This window comes from Podarcis bocagei (assembly GCF_964188305.1).
Source record: "Podarcis bocagei genome assembly, chromosome: 12".
Classification (NCBI taxonomy): domain Eukaryota; kingdom Metazoa; phylum Chordata; class Lepidosauria; order Squamata; family Lacertidae; genus Podarcis; species Podarcis bocagei.
The window spans coordinates 5,309,803-5,336,832 of NC_138137.1; the positions used below are offsets into that span (position 1 = coordinate 5,309,803).

The following is a 27,030-nucleotide window of genomic DNA, read 5'->3' on the forward strand; positions in this document are numbered from 1 at the left end:
TTTTTTTAAAAATGAAAGTTTATTCATAGTCAATGGCTCAAATAGCAAATAAAAAGAATCTGGTAAGGCATCAGCCTATGACAATAGTTTCTCTGTGTCCATTGGCTTCATAACACCTTGGTTCCCATTACACAAACATCAATGTTAGTGGTTAAACTCCCTGGTTAGACAGACTGAAAACAAATACACAATAAGATGAGGACCAATCTGCTTGGCCAGGCACATCAAGAACTAATTCTGCACATGGTAGCGTCTACAGGAGAATGTACATACAAAAAGTTTTGATAAACAAGTGTTCTCTAAACAGCCACATTCCTAATGTCTACTTGTTAGCATGTTAAATATGTGTTGTCTAGTTTGCTCAGACACATCTTGAACTGTCTTTTCATAAATTCACACATGTATATAAAAAAAGTGTTTTTTGTAACTGATCTAACCGTTACACCTACACCCAAGAAACTTAAAAGCCTCAGATAGTGCTTTATCTTTCAATTCCACATACTAAATGTACTAATTATATTTCAAAAAGCAGAACAGTAAAGGGCAATACATTTTAGTGTATCAATGAGGGACTATGGAAGCACATGGCCAATATTTCCATACTGCAAAGTAGAGTGGGGTATTTGACTGATATCAGAAAAAGTAGCTATAACGCTTTCCCATTAGGTAATGCATAGCTAACATTTCCAAAGCCTTAGGCAGGAGCAACACAGAAAAATGGAAAATTTATATTTTCCAGACAGCCCTAAGAGCAAGATCAATTTGTGCTCTAAGTACACAACTACCAGCAACTATTTGTCCCGCACTGTGCCCCAACCCTAGGAAGATACCTTCCCCAAATTAAGTAGTTGCCAAAGGGCAGTGTCAATGTCTGTGCATTAAGAAATACGTGACCACTTCTGACTGAAATGTGCTCCACCCTCTTTTTATATTCAATCTCAGATGTCTATGACGGCCCTTCCACTGTAAGCAAAAGCAATCTTCATTGAATCACAGGTTAATAGTATGCTCTGGATTATTAAAGACCCAGAGTATGGCACACTTTTCTGATCAGAGATACTGCTAGCACACAGCTAGTTAGCAAAATTGCTCACAAAAACTGCACTCCACACTGAAGGATATACTTTCACAGTGATGCACACACCTCAGTGCATCACAAGGAAGATACACCCTTAACTACGTTAACTTTTTTTAAAGTTTTTTTTTAAATTAAGGCATATTCAAATATACTCATGAGTTTATACCATTTGTCTAAGCTAATTCCATGTATAAATGACTTCCAATAGAAGCAGAGAACAGAGCTCGTTTCTCTTCTCTAATTTGCATATTCTTATAACTGCAAAAAAAAGCATATATACACTACCTTTGCTTAGTTTTGACCACTGCTGTAGTTTCCAAGGCAGTAGAAGACAAAGTGAAGTTTGGGTGATAGAAAATTGTATGCTTTAGGAGAAATGATAGAAAGTAATGCTTTGTTTACAGTTCAAGACGGACTGCCCATGAAAAAAAACCCTCTACATTCAGAAGAACCATGGTGAGAGGCAGCAAGTTATGAAATGGGTTCAATTCTGCTTCTCTTGAAGCCACATTAAACTTTTTCAGTGAAAGGCTTTCAGTGCTGTCCCAATTCATGCTTTAAGTGGTACATTACAATTTCCAAACTGTTAAGGGTAATTTCAGTCATAGGAGCCTCCAAATGGCATGCTATAAGTTATGGATTTTATTAGTATGATCAAGGGATGATGAGAGTTTGGAACTTTGATTATAAAATGCAACATCTTTCTCTGATTCTCTTGGCTAGGCTTTTCCTTTTCTTTTTTCCATTCTTTTCTTTGCTGTCTTCCATCTTTCTTGCTCTGATTTCTCGCATTAAATCAAAAAATACCTAGAAAGAAAAATACAAGTGTTAGTACATGTGTGCAAACATGTGCTACATTAATCAAAGCCTGCATTTTTAGGCTATTAAGTAAACCAAGAGGTTCTGCTTCATTCCTTTTCAGCTACAAGTGGTAATGTATTGTAGGGTTAAAACTGTTTTCATATTTTTCTTTAACAGAATTCTATAGAAAGTAGAAAGAAAACAAAAATATATCTATTCAGACCTGCTGTTAATAATGTAAGTAGCCATGCTAATCATAGCTTGCAAAAAATCATAAAGCGGATATGAAGTCACACGCCAGAAACTGGTAAATCAATGTTGCATGTGACCCAACTATAGAAGTAAGGATGATCTTGCTTAAATGCAAACTAGCCTGCCACCGACCCTTAATGCATGAAAATATTCCTGAGAGCTACAGAACCAGTTGCTCAAATTAGAAGCCCAGAAAACTTCTAGGAAACAGCTGTCCATCGTGTTCTAGTGAGTCAATAACGATTCAGTACCACATTGCTCAGAGTAAACAAGCCAACTTACATTTAGTGACCCAATTTCTAACATCTGAGTTTTTAAAAAGGACTTTCCTGTTATGCAGTCATGTTTGTATATAGGTCAGAAAGGAGAGGTTTGCATATTAAACCACTAAGCCCCTTAACCTTTTGCCAAGCAGATTTTCTGCAAGGCAGGAGCTAGTACTTAGAACTAGTGAAGAATAAGTTTTAAGAACTATAGGGTTCTTATTGTTGTCATTTTAAAAAAACAAAAGATTTAAGAAGTTTTCACCTTTGTACCACATCATTAAAACATGAGTTGATTAAATTACACCACTGCCTTCCATCTCATTTGAAAGAGATTAAGACACTGACGCTAGCATTTTATGCCTAGGGTATATAATCAAATTCTTTAAAAGAAGAGTATGAAAGAACTTAAACACACACACACACACACACACACACGGTAGCTCATATACTGTTAAACCCCAGTTTACCTATAAGCATTATAGCTCATATCTCCTTCAACAATGTAAGTCAGAACCCACCTTCACCCTTTACAGGGGCAACACAGTCGCCAGCAACTACTTTCCTTAGACTGGAATTAATCCCACTCAGAACAAATGGAAGCAGGTTCAGGCCATAGTCTGTTAGAGAATGAGCATCAACACTCCATCTCACCCCAACCTCACTTTGTCTCACACCCACTGGTGGAGGAAGAGGGGGGTGGGGGAGGGCACCGCCCCTGCAGCGCGATCCCAGTGGGGTGCCATTGCAGCTGTCACCCTGCCCACAGTGGCTGCCACGCCCCCGCAGGTGGCATGCCACACCCCCGGGACACGCGCCAGCCACGCCCCTGCCTGAAGCTCCATCACTGCTCACACCAGATTGAGATAAGGCTTCTGGTTTGTTAAGTTGCAGTTTCCCATGATGTCTGAACTGGAAATACTTACCTGCAAACTGGACTAAAAACTATGGATTGCAACCCTGATTTACAGGCAGCAACAGAGGCATCATAGGAAATGGTAATTTGAAAAACCAGGAAATATTCTCTACAGCTGAGCATACAAGAGAGAATGTTCAAGCCCATCGCTTGAACTCCTGTAGCCTTATTTGAGTTCACCGATTCGGTCTGCGTTGCTCCGGGACAGGAGGAAGGAAGTCAAATGACACCGAGGTTGGTTCAAAGAAAGTGTTTATTCTGCTCTCCGGATAGCAGAAGGCACTTGCGTGATCAAGTCCACAGCAAGTCCAAAGAAATGAGAAGTTTCATGCAGTATATATATCCTCCAGACACCCTCTCCCCCTTCCCCTGCCACGTTAGCTTGTACACGCAGGTTGACATCACAGATGTTCCTGCTCTGGCACTCTTAACCATAAAAGGGATTTCCTTCCTGCACTCCTGACCATTAAAGGATTTTCCTCTTCCTACTCTTATCTTGGAGGAAGAGGTCATCATCTCCGGGAACACGCTTCTGGCGTTGTTCTTGGATTTCGGTCTGTGTGTCTTTTGTGGTCAGCACATAGGATAAGGCACTGACGTGTCTGCTCTGTTCCCCTAGACCAGCCAGGGTCATCCCTGACGTCACAAACTGATAAAGGAGAGAGCTGTGTTCTTGTTATGCATTTGTTCAACGGCTCAGAGTTTATGCATTTTAGCTAAGGAAAAATAGGGATTTTGGTGCAGTTTAAAACTGCCTGCACAACTCCCTCTGAACTGGAGGGACCAGCTCCGCGCGAAACGGGTCTTTTCCCCTGCGGCGAAGCAGGGACCCTTTTAGAAATCACAGGTGGATGAATCCTGTGACCGTGGGACTCGGCGGGCACCCTTAGCGCCCCCCAACCCGCAAAGGAACCCACTAACGGGCTCCGAAGCGAAGAGGGGAAAGTGGCGCGGTGCTGTGAGTCAATTGCTTTTTCCGTGGAGCGAAGCCGCATAGCCGTTGCCGGAGAGCGCTGCCTTTTTCCTGGGACAATTTGGCATCTAAAATAATCACCCGTGAGTACTTAAACATTGAACAATTGGACTTCAAATAAGAACTGGCCATTAGAAAGGAATTGGACTTAAAAATTCACCTTAATTTGGTACTGAAACGGGAAGGTCTAAACAGGAAGTCAGCCTTCCGTTTCCTTGTAGTCAGAAGAAAGCAAAGACAACGTAAACTAGAGCTTAGAAAATCACTTTCAAAGGATTGGTTTTCACCATTTAAAATCGTTGAACCCCCCTTCGGTAGCAGGAGAAGAAGGGGGATCTTTTTTGGACTGTTTAAACCTGCAGAAGTGAGTTTAAAGTAAAGTAACTTTCCACCGTCCCGATCCTGGAGCGGGGTGTCAGAATTGACGTTTGAGCTCATTGACCAGAGACAAATGTTTTTGACAGACAGTTAAAAGAAGAGCAACATTGCGATTCCACTGTTTCCTTTCGCATTTTAAAGGAACAAATATTGACAAAATATCTTTAAAAAGAAACTTTGTTGCTATTGTCCTTAAAAGAAAGAACAACCAGAAGTTTTCCCCCTAGAGGGGGACTGTGAAACTGTAACTAATTCTAGGGAGCTTGCAGCTGCCAGATTACAACCATGGGAAAGGACTTGTGACCTTGCAGGACAATGTTTTCAGAAGCACTGTTGGGTGCTTTCTGTAAAATAAATGCCCTATTGGATCAGTTAAGTCAGAAGACGGATTTGATGACTAATGCGGCTAGAAAATTTGAACAGGTAGTGGGAAACTATATGGAGCCCACCCAGGAACTCAAACAGGAGTGTGCCATGACAGAACAGTTGAGAGAAGAGGATGTTGCTGAATCTTGGGCGCCAGAAGGGGAGGAACTTTTGGCCCTGGAGGAAAATGAGCCTTTGGATTTGACAAATGAACTTGGAAAAAACCAGATTTGGAAAGACAAAGTTTGGATTGATTTGGAAATGGGGGGTTGGACTGACCCCCCCCCCTATGCAGAGATGTTTGGACTTTCCGAGTCTGGCAATGGGCCGTCAGATGTTTGGAGCTGTGGGGGCTCCCAATTTTGGAGGGAATTTGAAACATGTCTTAAAATACCACATGGAGTCTAGTCTGGACTATGGGAAAGGAGCTGATTTGTTGAAAGGGGTCAAAAACACTACCAAGCTGGAGTTCCCACGAGTGAAAGAAAAATATGAAGAAGAGCTGCGGAAGGGACATGGAAGAGACTTGAAGGCCTCGGATATAAGATCACCAGGTTAATGTGCCAGACTAATGGGATAAAAAGGACTGACAAACCCGGGACCAGGAGGAAGGGACGCTGGAAGAAGATTGGATTGTTCTTATTTCTTTTTTTATCATTAGGAATGTTTTATAAAATTGATGAATGTTAGAAAAATGTTGAAATGAAATTATTTGGCTCTTGTAAAAATGCTTAAAGAATTAGGTAAAAAGGTAATGGTTAAGAGTTGGTAAAAATAAGATTTAAGTTTTAAGGTTTTTTATAAGATAAGATGAAAATAGAGTAAGGTAATGTAATGACATAATACTATGAATTATGGAAAGGATTTGCTGTGACAACTATTAATCAAGATACAAGAAAAGGGAGGAGGAGGTCATAGAAAGAAGGTAATGAAAGTGGAGAATTTGAATGAAAGATTGAATTGTTTTTAACTATTTTTATTTTGTATTTTTCTTTTTTCTTTTTTTTCTTTTATTTTGTTTGTAATACTTTGAAAATTTTAATAAATATCTTTTTTAAAAAAATAAAACTGCCTGCACAGTCAGTTTTGGGTTTTGGGAAACCCATTCCTTCACTCCAACAAACCCCAGCGAAACTCCTTAGTGAGCCATTTGAATGTCTTCTGTTCAGCTACCTGTTAGAGCATTCATCTTCAAGAAGAATGAGCAATACACAAAAGAGTCAGGGTAACATTAATAATTAGTCTTGACAAGCAACGAGTGGAATCAGAAGTTTATGAAGATGTATTTGGGAAACGGTAAACTTTTACCTTGTCGACATTAGCTCGTGTTTTAGCAGACGTTTCAACATAGTTAACATTCCACTGATCAGCTCTGTTTTTTGCTTCTTCTACAGAAACCTGTCTTTTGTCTTCCAAATCCGATTTGTTACCAACTAGCAAAAATGGAACATTCTCATCTTCTTTTACCCTTAAAATCTGCTCTCTGAAGAGAAGAGAAAAAACACATTTTAAGACCCATGCAGTTTAATCTTCTTTGATTTCTCAGATATGAAACTTTAATACAACCTTGGTGAAATAAACACATGTTTTTGCTGTTACCCATCATGCGCTATCACCAACTTGGTGCTAGGTATTCACAATATGCAACTGGCAAAGGCCCTACACAGGAGAGCAGTCAGAAAAGAAGTAGCAAGTAAGAAGCTATAAACTGTTAACTGATAGCACACATAAAGAGGACTAACAGATGAGCCCGTTATAAATTTTATAAGAGGATAACTTTGAAGATGAGATGGTAATGCAGGAGAAGCCAAACACAAGAATTAGCAGTTTAACATCAATAAAAAACTGACCAAGTAGCGCTATAGAGGATTATCAAGATTAATGAAGATATTTACTTTCAGAATTATTAAGCAGAAACAATACATAAATTAAGTATTTTATAGAAAAAGGGAAATATTTTAAAGTGATAGCGAAGCAGACTTTACATTTTACCACTGACATTAACCTTTGGATTAATTTAACCTTGATATCAAACAATAAAACTATCAACATGATTACTCCCCAAATACCTAACTGACAGTCATGTCACAACTGCCTGCTTAACAGACTAGCTTCTATCCCAACACACCTGTGGCAGTTCCTACAACATGACTTTTCATGCTAGATAAAGGATATCCAGAATCCTTGCCACTTTGCATACCAACCTTTTTAATAATGAAAATGCCAATCTATGATACAAAGAACTGATCATTTTCCTTCTGAAAAGCAGCTCAACAAATTACTGCCCGCAACTGTAAGTCTTTAGAATATTTGCAAAAAACCTGGTCTATAGCACTTTCAGAAAAATTGACTAAGGAAGTCGAAGCAATAGCTGGAAAAAGGGACAGGGACGATTTCATAGTGACATGATATCCTTTTATTGCACATTCAACAGAACATCATTTACAGTGGCATCCACTACTTACAGTGAGAGGGGAAAGTATTTGATCCCCTGCTAAATTTGCCCGTTTGCCCTCTGACGAAGAAATGAGCAGTCCATAATTTTAATGGTAGTTTTATTGTAGCTGTGAGAGACAGCATAACAACACGAAAACCTCCAGAAACCCAGAAGTCAGAGATTGAGGTGCATTATAATGAGTAAAATAAGTATTTGATCCCCTATCAACCAGCCAGATGTCAGGCTACCTGGTATCTTCACTGTATGTAACGAGCTGAGATTAGAAGCACCTCCTGTTAAGGGAGATGTCTTACTGTAATCCCAGCTCATTACAGTACCTGTACAAAAAACACCTGTCAACAGAAGCAATCAATCAAGCAGATTCCAAAGTAGCCGCCATGACCAAGACCAAAGAGCAGTCCAAGAATGTCAGGGACAGGAGTGTAGACCTGCACAAGGCTAGGCTGGGCTGGGCTACAAGACTATTGCCAAGCAGCTTGGTGAGAAGGTGACAATAGCTGGTGCAATAATTCGCAAACACAAAAGAACTGCCAACCTCCCTCGGTCTGGGGCTCCATGCAAGATCTCATCTCGTGGAGTTGCAATGATCAGGAGAATGGTGATGAAGCAGCCCAGAACTACACGGGGGGAACTTGTCAATGATCTCAGGGCAGCTGGAACCATAGTCACTATGAAAACAGTGGGTAACACACTACACCGTGAAGGACTGAGATCTTGCAGAGCCCACAAGGTCCCCTTGCTCAAGACAGCACATGTACAGGTCTGTCTGCAGTTTGCCAATGCACATCTGAATGACCTAGAGGAGAACTGGGTGAAAGTGTTATGGTCAGATGAGATCAAAATCGAGCTCTTTGCCATCAACTCAACTCACCGTGTTTGGAGGAGGAGGAATGCTGCCTACGACCCCAAGAACATCATCCCCACCGTCAAACATGGAGGGGGACATATTATGCTTTGGGGGTGTTTTTCTGCTAAGGGGACAGGACACCTTCACCGCATCGAAGGGACGATCGACGGGACCATGTATTGTCAAATCTTGGGTGAGCTCCTCCTTCCCTCAGCCAGGGCACTGAAAATGGGTCAAGGATAGGTATTCCAGCATGACAATGACCCATAACACGCAGCCAAGGCAACAAAGGAGTGGCTCAGGAAGAAGCACATTAAGGTCTTGGAGTGGCCTAGCCAGTCTCCAGACCTTAATCCCATCCAAAATCTGTGGAGGGAGCTGAAGGTTCGAGTAGTTACACATGAGTCTTGAAATTTTACTGACTTGGAGAGGATCTGCAAAGAGGAGTGGGACAAAATACCTCCTGATATGTGTGCAAACCTGCTGGCCACCTACAAGAAACGTCTGACCTCTGTAATTGCCAACAAGGGTTTTGCCACCAAGTATTAAGTCATCTTTTGCAAAGGGATCAAATACTTATTTCACTCATTATAATGCACATCAATCTCTGACTTTTGTCTTCTGGGATTCTGGGGCTTTTCCTGTTGTTATTCTGTCTCTCACAGCTACAAATAAACCTACCATTGAAATTATGGACGGGTCATTTCTTCGTCAGGGGGCAAACGGGCAAATTTAGCAGGGGTTCAAATACTTTCCCCCTCACTCCCTCACTGTACAACTCTGGAGCAATGTTTTCCCATAAAAATTATGTATCTTGGAGAGGAAGGGACAGGGACATTTGTTAGGGGAGCGTATATTTTCTATGTTCGTTTTCTTGAAAATTAATTTTTAAAGAAAGAATCCTTGCCACTCAAGAGGACTTTTGGCAAACCTACAGTGGAATCTATTATCTTGAATTAACAGAAATTAAATGCTGAAGTTTGATTAGGAGACAATAATAAAGACCCAGCCTCATGCACTTAAGAATGAAGAGGCAATCTATACCAATTGTGTCCATCATATGCTGTCTAGCAAACACTTCCTCAATGTTCAGTGGCAAAGAAACTTTTATTCACTGTGATTCAGTTTACAGTGGCCCAGTATGCACACCACAAAATAGTTTAAAATAAGCTACGATTTAATGTATGGAGTACCTTGCTCCTTCCCAAGTCCTGATTGTGATGCAGAAGGGAAGAAACAAGTCAAGCACCTGGGCTTGTTGCGATGCAGAAACCTGGGCTTGTGATTTTTCTCCAAATAACCCTTGACTTATCAGTTATCAGTTATTGGTTGTGGCATGTTTGGAATGAAACAAACCACGAGCAAACCGTGAGCACTAGTTTGTGCAAAGCCTGAAGCCAGACTCTAGCTTGCTTCCTCCCATGTGACCAATTCAGTAAAGAGAACAGTCACCATATTTGGCACTGAATATTCACTGAGTGTTTAGCACACAAAACCTTTTAATGCCAAGTAGGCACACAATGAGTTAATCAACAATTGGAAAGGCCGGTAGTCATTTTAAGCTTCCTTCTACCTTTTAAAAATTATACAGCATACAAAGGTAAACTAGGCTTTCTAAGTTAACACATATTTGTTCAGGCATTTTAAGTGTTTAAGCATGTGATTGTTGCAGCCTCTACTGTTTTCACCTGCCTTCATTTTTCATTTATTGTGGCTCAGCTTGTTTTACTGTTGTTCAGACATAAATTCAATCATGTAATTTATTTTGTGGTACCCCACTCTTTGTACCAGCATCAATAAAAGACACAATATAAATCTTTTAAATACGTTAAACAACCACAAGATGATTCAAGTGTGTTCTACCCCTGATTCAATCCTGTTCTATGCCACAGCAGAAGTGATACAGAAGTCACTACATATTTGTATCTTTCATGGCTTCAGAACTTTAAAAAGATCCCCAGCCATGTCAACAGCTAATGCTGGACACAACAGGAACCAAGAATTTCCAACATAGTAAATAACCCAATAGTGTTTTGTGTCATTAAAAATAGGTTATATGTGACATTTATTCAGATACCAGGTGTGCCATGCCTTCTTTTTCAGGCAAGCTTCATTTTTCAAAATAAATAATGAAGCTCTTACACCATGATGCAATATTTGTATTATAAGCATCAATCTTGGGAGTGCAGCTCCTGATTCCCATTGCAAGGCAGATACTTTATGCTGGTGATTTAATTGTTTTTGAACAAACAAAGTACATTTGTGTAAGAGTTACTGAGTAATTGGCTAGAATGACTGAGCCAACTGTAACCTCCAACTCCTTTGTTTCTCATGTTTGACCTTGAAAATGCATCTGTGTTATAAGAACTGCATTACTCAGCAGACAGCAGCCACCCAACAGTTACGATGAACAAAAATGCAATATTAAGCTGCTAAGGCTATGTAAGGACTATGTCTGCTGATTCTGGGGGCTTTATGTGAACTAGAACAATGTCGATTGTGGAAATATGTATGGAATGTAGCCATAAAGAAGCAACTTTTACCTTGCAGCAAGTTGCTCTTTTTCTTTGGACTGTTGCCTCTGCTGTCTGCCTTATCTGTATCCTTAATTCAGGGCCTCTTTCCCTCTATTCCTATTTAGCTGCATCCCATCCCTGTGGCCATGATAATAGTGGTTTCTTATCCCCATCAAAGGCCTTGTTTCTTAGGTGTTTATTCCTTAAAACTCTCCAATGTTATCGATGGAGAGCGATGGAGAGTATAGGCTGATGTTAACTATCTAACCATGCACATATATTCTGCAGCGATATTATACGCCAGAAAAGCATGGAACAAAGCTACAATTTAGCACAGTAAAAATAAGATGCTGAATTCACTAAAACAAACCAGTTTCTCTCATAGACATCCAATTACCTGAAGTCGGCTGTAGCAGCAAAAGATTCAAGCTCTGTAATAGAGAATACACAGAGGAAACCCTCTCCACTTCGGAAGTAGTTGTCTCGAATTGCAGCATAATCCTCCTGCCCTGCTGTATCCAATATATCTATCTGGACTTCTTCCCCATCTAGAACTACTTTTTTTCTGTAGCTGTCTGCTTTGGTAGGCTCATAGTCTTCCACAAACTGGCAAGAAATGAAACAGAGTCAGTCTTATTTTGGTAACTTCCACCAGGGATTCCAAGAAACATTCCTTGACCAAATACTGGTAACATTTATACAGCACTTTAAAATGTTCAGTGTTTCACATGCATCATCTAGTGGTAATTCTCAGAACTGCCCTGGGGGTGGGGGAGAGACCAGAGGTTGTGAGAGTGTCTTGTCCAAGGCCACCTGGTGAATTCATGGCAGAGGTAAGATATAATCAGGGAACTTTCTAACTCTTAAGGCAAACGCAGCCATTATGCTACACCAGCAATATCCAGTAATATTTAGGCAGATAAGATGAAGTTCTATCAAGTTCTATAAAGTTAACATGAGGAGTGTTGGAATGAGAAAAATGAATGGAACTTCAAATGAAAGACTAGTTTAATTCTGACAAATATTTGTTAATTGGGCAATCCTAAATAGTCATCAATTAAACTGTGGAGAATTAAATGTAAGCAGCAGCATGAACCTATAGAATGGCAAAATAGTTATTTTGGAAGCTTTGTTGAAATTAAATAATCCACAATACTATGAATTCATAACAGAGGATGGTTAAGAATTAATGTAGAAAAATCAGTATCTACAATCAATATTGCTTTCTTTGTGTTCATACTCTATGTAATCAAGCTAAACAATACTGTTACCTTGGCTGTATTAATTTGTAATACAATATGACTTTTATATTTTTAGTTATTTGTAAGTATAGGTACAAATACTGTATAAATATAGCATTTTAATTAAAAGTTGAAAATTAAACTGCTGTAAGTGAAAGCATACTGAAAAACTATTGCTGATCAAAAGCCTCTTGGACTCTTTAAACAAATATAGCAGCAGCTAGGGCAAAATTCTACAACCTTTTATTAATCTAACTCTGCCTCTCTGACTTGCAAGAAGTGCTCAATCTGACAATCAGCTGATTTTTCAGCAGTCCAATTCAAAGCACTGCAGAAAACAGTGGGCAAAAAAGAGTCGCCTGACATTGTGTCAAACCTGGCCTGCAAGGGGTGGGGGAGATAACAATTAGAGTTAGAAAGGTTCCACACCCCTGCCATAAACCATACAAAAATCTTTCCAGCTGAAAGAACTAGTCTGCCTAGGTTTGCTGAAGCAGTTACCAAATGAACTAAAATGTAGTGATTAGACTCCCTGTTCATATACAGCCTGAGAACACACTTCTTTAAAAAATGATTGTCACACTCTTACCTCATCATACATGAACTGCAGCGTTAAAGCAGATTTTCCTACACCTCCACTGCCTACCATGATGACTTTGTGCAGAGCCAAAGAATTTTGACTTTTGGGCTTATTTGCTGCCATTTTTGGATTTCAGATATTTCACACAAAGAAGGAACCTGGGTGAAGAAAGGTTTTTTGAATTAATAAGGATTTTTAAACATTCATAAGGAGGTTCAGTAACTAAAATGTACAATAGCTACAAAATAAGTAGAAGCATGCTCCCATGGCTTAGACCAACTTCAAAAACAATTACAGTAATACAAACACAACCTGCTCAGCATAACAGAATCAAGCAAAGAGAATTATTCTCTGAATAAGGATGGCTTTCAGCTTTTAGATATAAAAAAATTAACATGCTTGGGATTAAACCTGCAACCTTTTGTATGATAAACATGTGATCTACCACTGAGTTGCAACTCTTCCAGTTGTTTCTGCTTTGTGGACATATTCACATATAAAACCAGTTCAAAGTCCTCTAACGCACCTATTTTTTTAAAGGGGGGTGAAGTCTGAATTTAGCCTTCATGGTTTGAAGTATCTGGAAAAAAATCTAAGTAAGGCAAATGTAAGTGTAAGCCTCAGACATTTGCCACAGACCGGCCCAAAGTCATTCAGTGAGCTCCATGGCCAAGTGGGGATTTGAACCCTGATCTTCCAGGTCTTAGTCCAACACTTCAATTGCTACACCACACTTGTTTGTTCACTTTCTGTGTACATACAGTGGTGCCTCGCAAGACGAAAAGAATCCGTTCTGTGATTCTCTTCGTCTAGCGGTTTTTTTGTCTTGCGAAGCAAGCCCATTGACGGATTAGCGGATTGGCGCTATTAGTGGCTTTTAGCGGCTTATCGGATCAGCTGATAAGCGGCTTAGAAAAAAGGGGGGGAGGAAAAAACCCCCGCAGGAACTCGCAAGACATTTTCGTCTTGCGAAGCAAGCCCATAGGAGATTCATTTTGCGAAGCACCTCCAAAACAGAAAACTCTTTCGTCTAGCGAGTTTTCCATCTTGCGAGGCATTCGTCTTGCGGGGCACCACTGTACATACACACACCACATATGTATGGTACCTTAATGTTTTTCCCTCTAGAGCAAATAGTAGCTGGGAATGGGGAAGACAGTTACAAACATTCCCCTTTGCCATGCTAGTTTATTCTGGGGGTCTAGCAGATGCTTTTCCTTTCCTTTCCTTTTTTTAAAAAGGAAGTGTTGAGAGATCTGATGACAGATTTCCACTTCTAATACAGTGGTGTTAATTCCAATAAGGGAGTAGCTAGCCAATTCATGAATACAGTGGTACATCGGGTTACGAACTTAATTCGTTCCAGAGGTCCGTTCTTAACCTGAAACCGTTCTTAACCTGAGGCGCGCTTTCGCTAATGGGGCCTCCCGCTGCCACTGGCGCACAATTTCAGTTCTCATCCTGGGGCAAAGTTTTCAACCCAAGGCACTACTTCCGGGTTAGCAGAGTTTGTAACCCAAAGTGTTTGGAACCCGAGGTACCACTGTATATACATTTAGATACAAGGACTATTCAGAAAGTTCGACTTACATACACTTAACTGTTATGCAGACTGATGCTTCTCAGCAAACTTGCATAGGAAGTGCTACTGTGTTCAAGAGAGCTTATCCCCAGGGAAAGAAGCACAGGATCACAGCTTAATGTATGCACGGATAAATGGCATTTGTAGGAAAAACTTAATTTTTCCTTTAAAATGCTGTATGTACTAAACCACTCTAGGCATAGAAGAATTTAACATTCAACAACTCTGTTAGCCCACAGCTTATTACAAGAGAAAAGTTGGGTATCATAGATGATACTTTTATTTTGTACACTTGGCTGCTTACATTTGTTTTCCAGCTCATTATATAGAATGCAAAGCTCATAGGATATGCATTTACATATAAGGTTGTCAAATTAGTGACAACAGGGTTTTGTGACAGTTTGCTTGGAAATAGTAAAAGCGTATACAGTGGTACCTCGGGTTACATATGCTTCAGGTTACATACGCTTCAGGTTACAGACTCCGCTAACCCTGAAATAGTACCTCGGGTTAAGAACTTTGCTTCAGGATGAGAACAGAAATTGGGCTCTGGCAGCGCGGCAGCAGCAGGAGCCCCCATTAGCTAAAGTGGTGCTTCAGGTTAAGAACAGACCTCCGGAATGAATTAAGTACTTAACCTGAGGTACCACTGTACCAGTTATACTTTCAGAACTGAGGCAGCCAAGGACTGGACTCTTAAAGATCTGATGCAACTAAAAGCTATCCACTGCTACAAGGAAGGAGGACTACAATACAAAAGTGCTGTTGGGATCTGCAGAACTTGTATTTTACAGGTGCCACATATTTAATACCATGCAGGTACCCTTGATATATTGTTTGAGATGCTTGCTAAAAGGTGTTTTTTTTTTAAGCAAGCCTACCCAGACATATAATTTAGGGTTCTGCTTTTTTAAATGCATATTTGTAAGTATTCATCCTTGTTAATCATGGCTACAGTGGAAACAGGGTCCACAGTTCTAAACCTCCATTCATATTGTGATGAACTAGACAAAATAAAACACCCTCTGCAAAGAGATCACTGTTATGAGTCATGTAACATGACCAGTTTGGAGGTGGAAAGAGAATGCCATCACTAGAAGTATCTGCCATAGTGCTTGACTGCACTTTTGCATGCCCCGGCTGGTCTACTGCATCTACTAACTTCTTAACAGTACCATCTGGTACTGGTAAATCTAAAGGCCATAAGACGTAATCAGAAAGAACATGGGTCAGCAAACTTTTTCAGCAGGGGGCTGGTCCACTGTCCCTCAGACTTTGTGGGCGGCCAGACTATTATTATTTTTTTTTGGGGGGGGGGGGAAATGAACAAATTCCTATGCCCCACAAATAACCCAGAGATGCATTTTAAATAAAAAAACCACATTCTACTCATGTAAAAACATGCTGATTCCCGGACCATCCACGGGCCGGATTTAGAAGGCTAATGGGCCATATCCGGCCCCCGGGCCTTAGTTTGCCTACCCATGAGAAAGACCATAAACAGAAGCCACAATGCAGGAGTGTGAGATAAAATGCAAGTAATATGCCTACAGCCAAAGTCTGTAAGAGTGCTGTTTTCAGTAACAGTCTGCTTAAATGTATGTGAATCTCAACAGCTTAGTGCTGTTACAGCAGACCATGTATCGGTGTGATGCAGTGGCTGAACATGGAAACCTAAATCTGGGACATTTCACACAACATGGAAGCATATACAGTCGTACCTTAGAAGTCGAACAGTCTAGTTCTCGAACGTTTTGGCTCCGGAACGCCGCAAACCCGGAAGTGACTGTTCCGGTTTATGAACTATTTTTGGAAGCTGAATGTCCAACAGGGCTTCCACGGCATCAGATTGGCTGCAGGAGCTTCCGCACTTTGGTTTTCAAACATTTTGGAAGTTGAAAGGACTTCCGGAACGGGTTCCATTCGACTTCCAAGGTACCCAGCAGGGAGATGTAGTCCATCCCAACTTTCTGGCATAGCTATAGTGCATAATGTGCATGTCAAATGCACACAGTTGGATGTGTAGTGTGTACATTTTACAACTTAAATATGAAGGAGGCCTTCACTATCTTATGACTAAAAGGATAAGATGATAAAATGAGAGAGTACCACATATGTTGCTCTGAGATATTTGGAACAGGGCTGTATACAAATTTTGTAAATACTGGAATAAAGTCCTGCATAGCAGAATGGCAAATTACTCTTGTTTAACAAATTAAAATACTGACATTATTTCCCTAAACATGTGGTTTATCTAGGGCACCTTTAAACAGTAGACAATACCTACTGCTTCTAAAATATGTTCTGGGGACACAAACCTAATAATAATTCTTAGCATGTATATTTTGAATATTTGAAGAATTGTGCATACATTACCATGTCAGATGGGGGCTAAAGCCAACTAATTTGACACCACCTCCAAGGAGAGTGAGATTTCTATTGGGGCCTTCTTGACGCATTACCTCAGTCTCTTTACTACTATGCCTCATTACCACAAGACAGTGGGACTATTTATCATATACCTACTAATGCCATCATCCCTGCGACACCTGCTATCAAAATAGCAAATCCCATTATTTTTGGCAGGGATGAAGCAAACTACTCTGATAATGTTCTCACCATTCAGGAATACAGTATGACTGTTCTTCCATCACTTGAGCAGTCTGAGCATGTTAGTGATTTAATAAACTAAGTTATCAAAACACTTAATGGGGGGGGGGGAGTCCAGCAACATCTGGAGGGCCAAAGGCCCACTGCCTCTGGTTTAAGAGTTACCATGGGTATTTATATCCCACCCTTCAATGTATTACAATTGCAGTTTCACATTTTATTCCGCAGCCTAGATACATTGGTATTTACTGAAATCAACAAGTGATGCATGAATGGGACGTATTTATTCACAACTGCTCAGTGACTCATCCCAAGACACTGCAACTCCCTGGTGCCTGTCTAGTGGACATCTTCCCTTCACACTGTGTTCATTACAACAGCCATTAGGATACCCAGATGACAGCGCAAATGAATATAAAACTCTAGGGTTCTTTTGTTAGCTTACTTGCCATTGCCATGATCAGAAGCTAGGAAATATTATTGCAGTGGAAGGAAATTTGACAAATGTTGGCAACAGAAAATGGTGCTAAATGACCTGAGAGAATACAAAGTTTTTGCCTGACACAACCCCCCCCCCCATTAGAATAGGCACCAGGTGAGCCTCTTAACGGAGAGTATCCTATAGCCAAGGAGCAAACAAGAAGACATTCTGTCTCATAGTCACCCACATTACTTCAGATTGAGAGGGGGTTATTTACCAGTTTGATTACGAACCAGAGAGTTCTCCCTAATAGCTTCATAGGAAGAAAGGAGGTAGTGACACCAATCTGTACAAAAGCTCAAAGTGTTTTGGATAAAACTTAATATGTAAAGCACAAGATTATGCACATCCTCACAAGAAATCCAAGTTTAGAACACAAATCTAAGTGTTAAGAAGCTTAGAACAACTTCCCCATGTTGTTGCTAGCAGGTACAGACTAACAACTCTTAATAGAAATATTTTTAGCTTAGAGATAAATTTAATGAAAAGATTTTCTACATACAAATCCAAGGCCCAGTACAGGTATACTATATACTGAAAATGAAATTGAGAAAAACATTTTAAAAGTTGATAAAAGGCATTAAAATACTGTTTCTTGTACATTTAAAATAACTGTAAAAGGACTATTTTCTTTGTCTGACTATGTTACTCCCATTTCAAACAAAGAAATGTAATACTCCTGGCAAGTTTGTCTAAGATTCATTATAGCCAGTGCAGTAAGTTGACAATGTAACTGAAGCTTGTCTTTTTTTCCCTAGTAGCAAATGTATTTTATGGCAAAATAATTTGATCAATTATCAACACAGTGTTAGCCAGAAACTCTCAATGTCTTATTCCACCTTGCATTTTCCTGATTAATTAAATGCAGGCCAAAGACAGAAAGAGAATCTCTTTGTGGTTTCCATTTTAGGAATGTATGCATTTATAATGGAAGTTGGAGATGTGGTACAAAAGCAAGACTCATGAACATAGTCTTGTTGCTAGAGCCTTGACTACTTCAAATCACAGCTTAACTATGAAGTCAGAGTGTGGCCTTGGGCCAAAGCATTCTCAGCTTTTCCTCTCCCTACAACTGCCTTCTATACAAGTAGTTTTGAGGGCAAGTGGGGCATTTAACAATTCATGATCTAAAGACTTAAGACAGCCGGTGGGCTGCCTCTGTATATCTGCCCTGCCTTTAGCAAGACTTGTTCAATGCCGCCTGTTCTCATCAGCTCTGGAACACTTCACACAGCAACCAGTAAAACAAAAGTCCAGCACATGTTTCAGGTCCCCCAAAACAAGATCCCAGGGAAGCAAAAATACATTTTAAAAATCTTTCCTAGTATTTCTCCAACAAGACGTAAAGTTTACACCTCTTTTCCCACTGAAGACACTTATAAGACAAAAGTTTGCATATGCCATGATTGCCTATCCCTCCCAGAGTTGTCAGCGATGCCTTTCACATTAGGGGGATGCAGGCAAACCCCCTTTGCCTCAAAAGCATGTGTGAGGGGGCAACAAGTCAATTGCACGGCTCCCAAAGAATTCAGCAACCATGAGGAGAGGCCCGGCCTATGCACATACTGACATAGCTGTGCAGTGCAGGAGTGGGCCTGTCCAATCTGCTTAAATCCTTACCACCCAGAGATCTACTAGTAGATCCAAATTTACTTTCCACCCATCACTAATGTAGAGCTCCTCCACACAAAGGGAACTCCTGGTTGGTCTTAAGAGTCCCCTCTCCCTGGCATTCAGCTCTCTTGAAACTCATTGGTAGGGCCCTTTCTTTCTCACTGTTACCAAATGCAGGGCTCAACAAGTTTTGGCTTGCCCTACTTGCAAATTTGTCAGCACCAAGACATACATGCACCCTTCCCACAAGGCCCAGGGTGTTGCCCACAATCACATACTACATCTCAGATCAACCACAAGGTCAAAGAAACTGCTCCTCTTTCTAGGTCTAAGTTTGGAGCAGAGAACAGAAAAACAAGCCTCCACACACACACTTTGGAGCGAGGGAAAAGGCTTGTTCTGTGTCTGTGTCCAAAGGGTGCTCTGAGCACCTATCAAGGATGGAGGGACATCCAGGCACCTTCATTGTCCATCTCCAGCTTTGAGCATATGCAGGGATGTACACTCACTTTTTTAAAAACCCCTTTCACAGTGTGTGGCTGACAAGGTAGCGAAGCCTAGTTAATCTGAACTCTCTTATTGAGAACTCTGATCCCAGGGGACAAAAATGGCGAAAGGATGAGGACACTGGAATAAGATGATGTCGCATATACTGGAGACAAGTGGCTCCCAACTCAACAATTCTGATTCAATGAGGTCTTGGGGAGCCCAAGCTTTTTTTTTTTTTTAAGTTCAAGTTGTAAGATTTGTTCTAAAGTGGTAATGGAGAGCAGAAAAGATATTTCTGGGAAACCCAGCCAGATGGGCGGGGTATAAATAATAAATTATTATTATTATTATTATTATTATTATTATTATTATTATTATTATTATATTAAGGATTTCATCATGGGCTGAACAAGAATTTCTGCTGGGTTGCTAAAGTTCTAATTTAAAACCATGTTATTCTCATGGCTGTCAATACCAGGCAGTGCTGAAGGTGAGACTTGGTATACCATTCTACAAACTTGTGCAGTGCAAACCTGTAAGACTTCAATATAACACAATACTGTTCAATTTTAGAAACTGGGTAATGGAGAGCTAGGTTGCTTTCAGACACCCTGTTTATTAAGCATTCAACCTGATTTGTTTGCAAAAAGTTTGCAGGGAGGTTGGGCAAAGCTGGCTATTTACTGAGCATTAATTCCAATTAGTTTGCAAGGCGTTTATTCAACATTGAATCAAATGTTGTTATCCCACAATTTGTGGGGTTTTTTGGGGGGGAGCAGAGGGGGCAAGTTTGTTTCAGAAGAGCATCAAATCAACAAACTGTGTGACCTGAATTTTCTGGTACATGACTGACTTCAATCCAAAAATAGAAACACAGTCCGAATTTGCCCATAGCTACACATTTAAGTAGGGGCATTCAGTGTTAGAAATTAGCAAGGCGCATTTTGCTACTGGCATGGGTCCAATTGTGACCATGTGGAGATCTCTGGATGCCAAGTTGATGACTGACATCTCCACCTGGCTGCCCCCCCCCCCAAGCTTTCTTAAGCAGGTAAGCAGAAGAACTTATTTATTCTATTTATATCCCACCCTTCCTCAAAGGATTCCATGGTTCACCTCCTGCCCCAGTTAATCCCTACAACAATCCTGTGAGGTAGGTTAAGAGGCTGTGACTGGCCCAAGATCACCCAGTGAGCTTCATGACTGAGGGGGGATTTGAACATTGATCTCCCAGGTCCTAGTCTAGCACTCTAAACCATTACAACACACTGGCTTCCTAGAGTACCGTACTTCTGCTATGGGACAGCTATATAAAATAAATGGGTAAATAAATATGGGGAAAGCAAAATGTCAGTTGGAGAAGGATCTGAAATATTTCCCTTGAAGCCTGACTTTGTTTTCTTTTGGATTGTTTTCTTTTATGTTTTAATGAGTTGTAAACTCATAAAAAGGGTACCTAGACATTCTGTTGTGGCAAACGTAACCTAGGTTTAAGGTGCCATTTGGCGATTAGCTTATATATCCGAGTTTCTAAAACTGGGCACACTCTACTGTTAAAAGTTCTTGAACGTTTTGAAAGCAAGTACCAGTGGTCTGGTGTTGGTTGTGGCTGCTGTTTTCACTACCCAAGCATCTGCTGCTAGAAGTGTTTTACTAATCCAACAGACTCTACAAGGCATATGTAATTTAGAATTTGCAAACACACTTAGCTACAGACAAAATTCACTAGCTTGAAATGGAGTTATGCAAATGTTTTCACAGCATTTGAGAATTTAGATATAGAAGGAATCAATATTTTTTTCCTTTGACCCAGTTAAGGAAGGGGGAATGTAGGCACTTAGAAAACTTAGTACAGTGGTGCCTCGCAAGACGAAAATAATCCGTTCCGTGAGTCTAGCGGGTTTTTCGTCTTGCGAAGCAACCCTATTAGCGGCTTAGCGCTATTAGCGGCTTAGCGGCTATTAACGGCTTAGCGGCTAAAAGGCTATTAGCGGCTTAGAAAAAGGGGGGGAAAGCGAAAAAAAATCGGAACACTCGCAAGACGTTTTCGTCTTGCGAAGCAAGCCCATAGGGAAATTCGTCTTGCGAAGCAGCTCAAAAACAGAAAACCCTTTCGTCTAGCGGGTTTTCCGTCTTGCGAGGCATTCGTCTTGTGGGGCACCACTGTATTCAAACTAAATGATATCTCAGCGTCTCAAGTATAACAAAAAAAAAATTAGTAAAGGGTGAACGCAAACAATGGAGTCACACTGAAATTACATCAGTAATTAAGCACTCTCCTAAGCTCTGTACTCAGAATGTCTTACATATAGCTAATTTATGCTCAGCAAGTCTTGTATCCCAAGGTCCTTTCAGCAATGGGAAAGAGCATTAAAGCTGCATTCAAGGCAATTCAACTAAATTAAGGTATGCAGGATATTCACCCATATAACTTATTATGATAAATTCGCATACTTAGCAGTACAAATTCCAGAATCTACAGAGTAGGTTTCCTGCACTTAGGATGGCTCACTTTGTATAAATGAACAGATTTCCACATTACATGTCTAAGGTCAGCAAGTACAGTAAGTATATGAAATCCTTAAGTATCCCTGTAAACTTTGAAAACGCTTACATTTGAAAATGCCTTTCTCATGATGACTTTAGCTTGTGTGCAGCAGCCTAACTAAGCCTAATGACACACCCAGGACTCTTCAAGAAGCTCTGCTTCCCTACAGACTCAGGAGTGGACCATTTATTCACAGAGGAGGGAGGCCATCTAAGCTCCTGCTTCTAATCCTGTCCTCAATACCCGAGTATTTCAGCAAGCAGTACAGCAGTAGCCTGGATCTTGTCAACAAGAATGCAGCATAGAAGGGGGGTAATGGGTGGAAGGGGAGCAACTCCCCCCCCCCCATGCTCTGGACAAATTATGCCTTTGGTCTCAAGAAGGGACCCGGAAGCTGACTTTATATTGAAGGAATTTAGCCTCAGAACATTAAGCAGTCAAGTGGCTTAGATGGCTTTGTGAAAGAGATTACGCTAGTTCGTGGGGGATGGAGGGATCCAGCAACAGTTCTTTAACCACCGCAGGTTAACGGAAGTTGTGTATTCAGAGCTAGTGCACCAAGCACTACCTGGTACACATGACAGACAGTAAGGTGTGTGTGTGTGTGTGTGTGTGTGTGTTGCGTGTACACTTTCACACGCAGGTCGGCCGCGAGATTCCTGGAAGCACCTGGCTGGCAACTGCGGGTAACAGTAGCCCCAAGCCCGATCCAGCCGAGTCCGCTCTCTTTGTTCTTAGGAGAGCCCCCGGCCCCAAAACGGGAGACCGGCCTCCGAAGCCCAGGAAGACCCCAGCCAGTTCAGCACTGCGGAGAGACAATGGCCGAAAGGCGAGACGCTTCCTGGGATCCCCCAAAAGTCAGCAGCCCCTTTGCTGAAGGCGAGCCCAGCAGCCCCCCCCCCCAATACACAACAACCCCGCAGAGACGCCGGCGGGGCGAGAGGGAGCCCCCGCAGAGGCGCAAGGGCGGGAACCGGGCAGAGAAAACCCCTCCGGCCTTCCGAGGCGGCGAGAAGGACAGCCGCCTGCACGCCCTCGACCACTAGGCCGCCCCACCACCATTATGATTTCCCCCGGGCGCAGGGCGGCCACCCCGCCTGCAGCCTCGCCCGGGTCCCACCCCGCCGCCGCCGGGCTGGGGCCAACTCGAGGCGCGACCGGGAAGGGAGGGAGGGCAGGCCGGGCCCGTCTCACCTGCTGAGGAAGGGCCAGGAGCGGCGCGCGGGGAAGAGGAGGAGGAGGACGGGGACGGGGACGCAGCTCGACGCGGCCTGCGCCTGCCTGCAGCTCCCGGGCCGGCGGCACCTCAGTCTCTGGCTGGCGGGCGCGCCCTGGTCGAAGCCAGCTCCTCCCGCTCCTCCTCCCGACGCAGCCGAGGCGGAGGAAGGGGGCGAGGCGGGGCCTAAAACAACCCAACGCCGCCTCCTCCTCGAGCGCCTTCCGGGCCGCTTTCGGGGGCGGGAGACGCGGCCGCGGTTCTCTGAGGCGGGGCGGGCGTCGGCTTCTCCTCAGGCGCCGCTGGGCTCCGTAGGCCCGTCCTGAGGGAGGGAGAGAGGTAAGGGGGGCCCCGCGCGCCAAGCCGCCTTCCCGCCTCAGGCGAAGGCTCCGCCCGCAGCCGCCGCCGCTCTGCGCCGCCGCCGCCGGGGGAGGAGGAGGAGGAGGGGAATCGCCCGGGTTTTAATGAACGAGGCGTCGGGGTGGAGCGAGAGGAGGAGGAGGAGGCCTCGAGCCCCGCAGCCCCCGCCCCCAGGGAGGCCTTCCGACGGGGCCGCAGGAAAGACGGCTACCCCGCTCGCCTCGGGAACCGCGACCCTCCGGGCGGCGGCACCAGGACGGCAGCCGGTTGAGCCAGTGACTGGAAAGGCAGGTATCCCTTTCCGACCGCCAGTCCGCCATTAAGCGACTCCCCCGCCTCAGCAAGGCGTGGGGTGGGAGAACTGGGTCCCCCCCCCCCCGGCTAGCCTAAAGGCCGCCGTCCAGTGGCAGCGCACCTGCCTTGCGTGCAGAAGGCCCCCGCTTCGCTCCCCCCGTGGCAGGAGAGACACTCCCCGCCTGAGGCCATGGAGAGCAGCTGCTGCTGCTGCCGGTCAGTGTAGAGCAGCCTTTCTCAAGCTCGGGCAGCAGCAGCTCTCTAAGGCTTCAGGCGGGGAGTGTCTCTCCTGCCACGGGGGTTCCCAGGTGTTCTCGAACTACATCTCCCATCATCCCTGGGGCGCTGGCCCTGCTGGCTAGGGATGATGGGAGTTGTAGTCCGGCCACACCTGGGGACTCAAGGTTGAGAAAGGCTGGGCAATACTGTACTGAGCAAGACCAGGGCCTGCCTGGCTCCAGTATAAGTATAATAAGTATAATATTGACCTGCTAGTGCATCCAGCACTGGCTTTGGTTCCTATGCAGAGTAGCATCTCCCTCTCTCTCTGTCTTTGCCACTCTGTGGTCTCCAAGCCTTCGGCATGAGAAATGCTAGCTGCAAACAATTCTGTTCAATGCCTGGTGCCAATAAATGTGGGGTAGGGTCTGTCGATGGGTGAGAGGCCAGAAGTGTCTTGGGTCCGTGTTGGGGCACTGACTCTGAGGGAAAGCAAGCAAGAGGGCTCCGTGTTGGGGCTGCAGCTGGCTCCCTTCTTCCAGTGCCAGCAATACAGGGAGGGCAAGGAGAGCCATAGTGGGGAAGACCACAGACCATGAGAAGATGGCCAAGAGAAAGAGCATCCCTCGCCACCACTGAGTCAAAGACTGCTGGGGTATCCAGGCTTAAAAGAGAAGGCATTAACTGGACCACTTGAAGCAGGGGGTCTCTGGAATGAAAAGAGACAGACTAATCTTGGGGCTAAGGAAGTGTCCATGTGTCAATTATCTACAGTATTGTCAAGTGGTCTTTTATAGGCAGCGTTTTTAATTCTTCCTTTTCTTGACTCTGATGCTGATACTGTTTGTAGGAGCAACAGTCTGACGGCTTATCCTTTCCATCCTGTGTTAGCAGTACAGTGGTACCTCAGGATGCGAACGGGATCCGTTCCAGAATCCCCGTTCGCATCCTGAAGCAAATGCAACCCGTGTCTGCGCGGGTCGCGATTTGCTGCTTCCGTGCGTGCACATGACATCATTTTGACAATCTCTGCATGCGTGAGCGGAGAAACCCGGAGGTAACACGTTCCGTTACTTCCAGGTCGCCGCAAAGCACAACCCAAAAGTGCTCAACCTGAAGCAACTTCAACCTGAGGTATGACTGTATACTGTATTTTAAATGATATACCAGTGAAGGCCTGCCACATATACTGGTGAAAGGGATGCTGTTGACATGCCTGCACTAGTGCAGTTGCACCATGGAAGATAACACATCTCGGAGGTAGATAAAGGAGAGGCCAAGTTAGCTATAATTCTAAACAACACTCAGAAGGGACAATCTCCACCTATCGCCCACAGTTCACCATTTGCCCATCGTGCACATGATGCATGTATTTATTATTTAACACTTATAGCAGATAGTACAGTGGTACCTCGGGTTACATATGCTTCAGGTTATATACGTTTAAGGTTACAGACTCCGCTAACCCAGAAATAGTACCTCGGGTTAAGAACTTTGCTTCAGGATGCGAACAGAAATCGTGCTCCGGCGGCGCGGCAGCAGCAGCAACAGGAGGCCCCATTAGCTAAAGTGGTGCTTCAGGTTAAGAACAGTTTCAGGTTAAGAACGGACCTCTGGAACGAATTAAGTACTTAACCCGAGGTACCACTGTACCCACATGAAGGTTCATAGTCTAACACAGGGGTCAGCAAACTTTTTCAGCAGGGGGCTGGTCCACTGTCCCTCAGACTTTGTGGGGGACCGGACTGTATTTTTTGGGGCGGGGCGGGGAAAATGAACGAATTCCTATGCCCCACAAATAACCCAGAGAGGCATTTTAAAGAAAAGGACACATTCCACTCATGTAAAAACATGCTGATTCCCGAACCGTCCGTGGGCTGGATTTAGAAGGCGATTGGGCTGGATCCGGCCCCCGGGCCTTAGTTTACCTACCCATGGTCTAACAAATACTATACAAAAGGAAAAAGGATTGGGGAAGTAAGAGGAAAGCTAGCATTTCAGAAGCTGCTCCTTTGCTGACTGATGGATACGACATTGCTAAGATTTTCTTCTTGAGAGGAAATGTGTGTAGGCATCCAGTGATTCTTGGCCACCTAGCTGCTGGCAGAGCCCTTAGATTGCCTCCTTTCAGCTCTACAATCCCAGGTAATGGCAGTTGGAGCAGTGGGTTCTTTTATGCATAGAGGGTACGGAAGCAAGTACCCTGCATCTGCTCTGGCACCTTGCTGTGATCTTCCTGGGAGGCAGAAGAGGTGGCTGCCTAAGGCTGTGATGAGTAAGAGAGTGTGCTTTCCTTCGGTTCTTCAAAAAGCTCATGCTAGTTTGAGTTATATGTTGTACAGGTGTGAACAACACTACAACCATGAAACAAACAGCCACTCTTCAAATGGCAGACCAAGCAAATAAAAACTCTCCCAAGTAGGAACAGGAAACAACAATCAAGAGCCCAACAACTAAAGTAAAGGATGATGAAAATGTCTAGCTTTTAGGATCATGAAACTTACAAGTCAAGGACAGGATTGAGACTAGCTCCTTCCACAGGCACAAAGTCATTTCTCGCACAGCAAACTGTTGCACTGTGGAACCAGATGCATTGCACTGGTAAAGATGAAGGTACAGTTCTGTCTGCTACAGGCTTCTCTTCCCCAAAAACAGATTTGGAGTCTTAGCATTACTGGAACAGTGTTGCATTTTATATGCATACACATTTGAACACTAGTCTTATAAAATAAAGAGTGAATCATAATGCTAGGAATTGACTGCAGTTTAGCAACACCATTCAGTGGAAATGCCTCTCTACCCACAGAAAATGACAGGTGCATAATTTATACATTTTATGTTCAGATGTGAGTTGTTATGCTGCCCTCAGGAGCTGTCACTCTCTATTGATGAGGGAAATGGAAAAAGTGAAGGCAACTCCTGGAAAACAAAGGTTTCTCTGTGAACTA

The 27,030-nt window shown here is 43.0% G+C and overlaps 2 protein-coding genes across 3 annotated transcripts in view; one reads left to right on the forward strand and one right to left on the reverse strand.

The window, feature by feature from the left end:
- RALA (RAS like proto-oncogene A) lies at positions 1-24,088 on the reverse strand. 2 transcript variants are annotated; one of them, XM_081165258.1, is made up of 5 exons: positions 23,989-24,088; positions 12,679-12,827; positions 11,246-11,454; positions 6,336-6,510; positions 1-1,885 (listed from the first exon to the last, which is right to left on the reverse strand). In XM_081165258.1, the coding sequence occupies exons 2-5, from the start codon at positions 12,790-12,792 to the stop codon at positions 1,763-1,765; spliced, it is 621 nt and encodes a 206-aa protein (XP_081021384.1). In that variant the 5' UTR covers positions 12,793-12,827; positions 23,989-24,088; the 3' UTR covers positions 1-1,762. The 2 variants fall into 2 exon arrangements, with proteins under 2 accessions (XP_081021384.1, XP_081021383.1); XM_081165257.1 differs by lacking the exon at positions 23,989-24,088 and adding an exon at positions 23,188-23,448.
- YAE1 (YAE1 maturation factor of ABCE1) overlaps positions 23,634-27,030 on the forward strand; it is a 9,004-nt gene continuing 5,607 nt past the window's right edge. Inside the window, exon 1 of the mRNA XM_081165217.1 lies at positions 23,634-23,860. Within this exon, the coding sequence (XP_081021343.1) occupies positions 23,674-23,860 (187 nt within the window). The 5' untranslated portion in view covers positions 23,634-23,673. The remainder of the gene's footprint in view (positions 23,861-27,030) is intronic.